The sequence below is a fragment of the Sciurus vulgaris genome, assembly GCF_902686455.1.
Source record: "Sciurus vulgaris genome assembly, contig: HiC_scaffold_630_arrow_ctg1, whole genome shotgun sequence".
Classification (NCBI taxonomy): Eukaryota; Metazoa; Chordata; class Mammalia; order Rodentia; family Sciuridae; genus Sciurus; species Sciurus vulgaris.
Window position 1 is genome coordinate 8,014,912 of NW_027632955.1, and position 6,263 is coordinate 8,021,174.

General features: G+C 39.0%; 1 protein-coding gene across 1 annotated transcript; it reads right to left on the bottom strand.

The window, feature by feature from the left end:
- Positions 1-1,948: 1,948 nt before the first annotated feature.
- Positions 1,949-4,660, bottom strand: LOC306652131 (poly(A) polymerase alpha-like). The gene has a single exon (XM_079125179.1). It carries the CDS (start codon positions 4,643-4,645, stop codon positions 2,414-2,416), a length of 2,232 nt encoding a protein of 743 aa, XP_078981305.1. The 5' UTR covers positions 4,646-4,660; the 3' UTR covers positions 1,949-2,413.
- Positions 4,661-6,263: the final 1,603 nt, after the last annotated feature.

The following is a 6,263-nucleotide window of genomic DNA, read 5'->3' on the forward strand; positions in this document are numbered from 1 at the left end:
TACATAGGGCAATGTTGTTTGATACATTCTGTTATTTTTTCCCTTTCTCCCACATCCCTCCCACCCCTCTTTTCCCTCTATAGAGTCCTTCCTTCCTCCATTTATACCACCCTCCTTATCCCTAACCCTAAACCTAACCTTAACCCTAACACTAACCCCTCCTACCCCCATTATATGTCCTCATCCACTTATCAGTGAGATCATTCATTCTTTAGTTTTTTAAGATTGGCTTATCTCACTTAGCATGACATTCTCCAATTTCTTTTTTTTTGCTGTTTTTTTTAATTTTATTGTGTTTTCAATGGAGAAATACATCATCTGTTTACAAAATAGCTCTTGAAAAATACAAGGAGTACAGATACTATAAAACAAAGCAAACTCCAGTCATGAGACACTACATACATCATGCGAAAGCAACAGTCTTTGATCTCCAGGTTATGAAAACTAGAATTAAAAAGTCACTACACAGAAAAGGCCCAAGTTTCCAGCCTGGCAAAACTTGGAAGCAGTTACATGAAACGCTTAATAAACTGAATTTTTTTCCCCAATGTGTAAACAAAATGACAAGACTAAATCTGTGCCTGGCAATATCAATCTAACTCTGAAGTTACACAAAACACACAGACACCTTGTACACTTCACCTGTTAGTTGACCATCTTTATTCCTTAGGTGGTAGGAGGAAGGGCAAGGTGACTGTGTAGAGCAAAGATGTGGGAAGTAGAAATATTGTATACTAGACATTATAAAGTCATGGTGAAAAGAAAGCCTCAATTAATGCATAGCCTAAGGGGCAAAGACTACACTCCAACTTCGAAAAATTAATTTAGAAGGACAGGGGAAGAGTTTAAGTAATTGCGGTTTAACATGGAAAATGCACATGTGATAGGATGGAGCACGATGGCGGATTCATGAAACATGCTCATCAGAAAAATCTGCTAGGACTGCTCTGTCCAGATTAAGAAACCGTAAGCTTATCAACATCCGGCATCCCTCATTCTTCATAAAGATGGATGTTCTGCTGCTCAATTATGAAAAATTATTTTCTTTAAAGAAAGGAAGTTCCTAATCGTTTGATAAGAATAAATCAAAATAAAAAAGGAGTACAGAACTGACTGACTAGATGTCATGTGCTTGCTAGAAATGATTTTCAAAATGTTTCTGTATGTAAAATTTACTGACAAATTTTGGTATACCAGTTAAAAATAAAAATCAGTTAAAAATCTTGAAGAAAATGCCTTTTTGCCCACATGCTTTAAAATTGAAAATCAATTTACCATAGACAGGAAGAAGAGAGTTCTGTGGAGTTTACAAAATTCCTCTTTTGAGATCAAACAGCCATCCAAGATAGATATCATGTTTCACAGGCATTATTTTTAGTCAACCTAAAGTTTTAGCCATGGGACCAAAATTTAGTGTTCTGTGCCACGTAGTCACAGGGTCACTGGTTTCACATCATGGCTTAAGAAAATACTGGCATTTTGGTTTCTGTGAATTAAGCCCTACTTTGTGCATACAAGGAAAAGGAAAAAAAGAAAAGAGGGGAGGTTCAAAAGCTTTTTAAATTTGTTTTGAAGAAAACAGATTGAAGGCAAAAGAATACGGAGCTTCAGTAAGCTCAAAGAAATGCATTTGCTGGCTGATCGCTGATTTGTATGCACTATAAAACAATTCTATAAATAAAACCAATATATCATTTCTTAATCATAACCCCATCAAAACCAAGTATTTCCTAATTATTCTTTCAAAGTCAAATGTATACCCTCAAGGTGACATTTCATTGTTAAGGGTTACAGCTACCTCATAGGGACTGAACTAGATGTACTCTTGTTCTTTCTCTGAAGTATAACAATACACCACTGCACGATGGTATCCAATTTGAAGATTAATGTTAAAGGAAATTCTTCAGGAAAAAACGAAAATCCATCAAGCTGAAAAATCTAAAATTAGTTCTACTTTCTAATAAAAAATACATAAAAGTGCATCATCAGAATAAGGAGTTCTTATGCCAGTTTGTATTGCAAATTTTCCAAACAATGCATCAAACATAAACCCAATCCAGATGTCAATTATGAATACAAATATAGCTTGAGGTTTTTGTTTTTTTGTTTTGTTTTCTTCTTTTTTTTTTTTTTTTCTTATTTAAAGGCAGTAATTTTTTTTTTTTATTTTTTATTTTTTTTTTGGAAATAGTTAATGCAACTGTTGCTAACACAATAATAATAATACTCCTGGCTTCACATACTAACCTGGACTTCGGATCAAGTGCTGATTAGCCCAGTAAGGGAGGTCACCAAAAAAACCTAAATCCATTTTCAGTCATGTCTAGTCTTGTACCCTCCATTCTCCTTTTTTAGCATTTGAAGACAACAGGTTGAGTTGGCAGATATTGTTTATGGACCCCTGAGGTTGTTTTTACCGATTCAATCTCAGTTTTATTGAATTCTTGATAACAGGAATAGGATTTGCAGGGAGAGCAGGGATATCAGAAAGGTCTGTACTGGATGTTTTCTGAGAGGCCAACAGAGAAGCCGCTGTCTGAATAGTTTGTGATTGAGTTGTACTTGTCTCTGTATCAAGTTGTTCCTCTTCTGTTTTGGTTTTCTTGGGACTCTCTTCTTTATGAGGTGATGACGTCCTCTTGACTCCTACTATAGGGTTAGGTATTTTTGTTGTTACATTTCCTGAAGGTCTAGGTGGTGGGTTTACCAGACGTATTGAGGAAACAACTCTGGAGACCGTAGGCTTTGGTGGTGGAGAAATGGCTGGTTGTGTGGCAGTTTGAGGAATGCTTTCACTCGATGTACCCCCTGAGCTTTCACTGGAATTTACTTGTGGTGTAGAAACTTCAGTAGCCTGTATGTTGGTCACAGATGCTGCCGTCACAGCTGGAGCAGGACTGTTTCTGCCCTGAGAGCTGCCAGAACTGTTCAATGGACTGGTCTTCATAGCACTAGTAGGTGAAGGCACAGACATGCTGTTATCACTGTCCATAGACAAGTCAAGGCTGCTGTCATTCAGAGCTGTTAATTTGACTCCTTCTGTTGAATGCTTTTTCTTTTTCTGAAGCACATGATTAGGTAGTAGTTGATGGAGTTGCTTTCTTTTTACATGCATTGCAGCAATTTTCATATCCACCTCAAACATCTTGGTGTTTATTGCTTGCCTATAAACTGTATCTGTGAAAGACTGAATGTCATAGGTAAGATCAACACTGAGATTTTCAGAGTTTTCTGTTTTTTTAAACACTAACCCAATCACCCACATCGTGCAAAATTCTTCCTTGTCAGGATTTTCTTTGGGTGCTGGAAATGACTGGGGATTCACATGAGCCAGTGTAATAAATTCATTCTTCTCCAAACTTCCAACCAAGATTCGAATTTTTGATTCCACCAAGCCCACCCATTCTAGGCGCTGTTTTTCCGTTGGTGCACTTGCTAGAAGTACAATATAATGCTTGTACTTTTGAAAGAAGTTTGGAGCTTCAAAAAGTTTGGACCATTCTGCCTTACTCAGCAAAATTTCATCTGTGATAGCAAGACCTTGTTTAAACTCCTCAACCATGACCATCCGTGTTGAAACGGACACATTGTACGTGGAGTTCTGCTGTGGGTATGCTGGTGTAATTATAGGCATAAGATGGTACCTATCACTGGGGTTTACCCTTGGGTCCCATACAGGCAAATTAAGATTGCATTCTTCAGGCTGTTTCAATAGCACTGGATTTGGCCATTCCCATTTAGAAAATACCAAGAAAAATTTATGTACAAGAGTTGATGCTATTGCATTTGGATAAAGCTGGCAAGTTCTTGCTACTAGCATAGCCCAGGAAACACCACCGAGGAAACCTAATATATTGGAATAGATGTTGTGGCGTTTGGCCCACAGTTTGATAGCTCTCAGTGTTAACCTGAAGTTGTCAATGTTTGGTACTAGATGTAAAATTTCATCGGTTACCCTGCAACCATTAAGACTTCTTATGCATCTTATATCTAAATTTTTAAGCAGACTGTCATCTCGTAGGTCCAAATCTTCTGGAATAGTCTGCAGTGCTAATCTTGCAAACAAAATATCAATCTCTATCCCATCAAAACAGAGTTTGATAACTGGTACAAATGCCTCTTCAACAGCTCTTAAATCTTTAACTTCTTCTTGTAATTTCAATTTATCATAGAATGAGGTGAAAAAGTCACTTCGATCAACATGTCTTGGTGCAACACACAATGCATCAATATCAGCACCTTTTGTATGTACTCCTAATCTGTAAGATCCAAATGTAAAAATTTTTCCTCCAACATTTTCAATTACAGATTGTGGAAGATTCTTACTTTCACTGATTTCTCGTATCCACTCTTTCACCAAGTTATTTAATTTTCCCAGAATTAAAATCCTGCGCTGCAGCTCCTCTTCCTCTTCAAAAACCCCAAAGGGCTTCAGAGTCTCAATTAGTTTCTGTGTAAGTATGCAGTCAGTCTCCTTGGGGGCTGCTAAGCTGATAGGAGAAGTAATGCCATAGTGCTTCTGTGGCGGCTGTGTTTGTTGTGATCCCTGCGTTGTAACTGGAAACGGCATCGTCTCCTGCGCCGGCACCGCCCAGTCACTTCCCCCCCCCCCCCCCGCAACCGCCCCCGCTGCCGCCCTGGGCATGATCCACTGAGGCGGGAGGGCGGGGGGGGGGCCTGCCTCAGCCCTGGGTCCAACCCCACTCCCGCACCCGCTCCCGCCGCTTTAAGCGCTTCTCCTCCTTCCCCTTCGTCCTAACATGGCGCCCAAGCGCTACCACAGCAACGTTCTAGAACCGCTGACGCCGCACGCATGCTGTGCGCGCCTCCAATTTCATCCATTTGCCTGCAAATGACATAATTTTATCATTCTTCATGGAAGCGTAATATTCCAATGTATATATATGCCACAGTTTCTTTATCCATTCATCAAAGGAAGGGCATCTAGGTTGGTTCCATAAACTGGCTATGGTGAATTGAGCAGCTATGAACACTGATGTGGCTGTATCTCTGTAGTATGCTGATTTTAAGTCCTTTGGGTATAGGCCAAGGAGTGGGATAGCTGGGTCAAATGGTGGTTCCATTCCAAGTGTTCTGAGGAATCTCCATACTGCTTTCCAGAGTGGCTGCACTAATTTGCAACCCCACCAGCAATGTATGAGTGTACCTTTTCCCCCACATCCTCGCCAACACCTATTGTTGCTTGTGTTTTTGATAATCGCCATTCTAATGGGGGTGAGATGGAATCTTAGGGTAGTTTTGATTTGCATTTCTCTTATTACTAGAGATGTTGAACATTTTTTCGTATATCTGTTGATTGCTTGTACATCTTCTTCTGTGAAGTGTCTGTTCATTTCCTTAGCCAATTAGTTGATTGGATTATTTGTATTCTTGGTGTAGAGTTTTTGAGTTCTTTATAGATTCTGGAAATTAGCACTCTATCTGAAGTATGAGTGGCAGAGATATTCTCCCACTCTGTAGGCTCTCTCTTCACATTACTGATAGTTTCCTTTGTTGAGAGAAAGGCTTTTAGTTTGAATCTATCCCAGTTGCTGATTCTTTCTTTTATTTCTTGGGCTATGGGAGTCCTCTTAAGGAAGACTGATCCTAAAAGAACAAGTTTAAGGTTTGGACCTACTTTTTCTTCTATAAGATTCAGGGTCTCTGGTCTGATTCCAAACCAAATGGTTCAAGGTCCATTTCGAGTTGAGTTTTGTGCAGGGTCAGAGATAGGGATTTAGTTTCTATCTGTTGCATAGAGATTTCCAGTTTTCCCAGAACCATTTGTTGAAGAGGCTACCTTTTCTCCATTGCACATTTTTGGCCCCTTTCTCTATTATGAAAAAATTGCATTTATTTGGGTTTGTGTCCGTGTCCTCTATTCTGTACCATTGATCTACCTGTCTATTTTGGTACAAATACCATGCCGTTTTTGTTACTATTGCTTTGTAATAGAGTTGAAGATCTGGTATTGTGATACCCCCTGCTTCGCTCTTTCTACTGAGGATTGCTTTAGCTATTCTGGGTTTCTTATTCTTCCACATGAATTTCATAATTGTTTGTTCTATTTCTGTAAGGTACGCCATTGGGATTTTAATTGGAAAAGCATTGAATCTGTATAGCACTTTTGGTAGTATGGCCATTTTGACAATATTAATTCTGCCTATCCAAGAACATGGGAGATCTTTCCATCTTCTAAGGTTTTCTTTAATTTGTTTCTTTAGTGTTCTGTAATTCTCATCATAGAGGTCTTTCACCTCTTT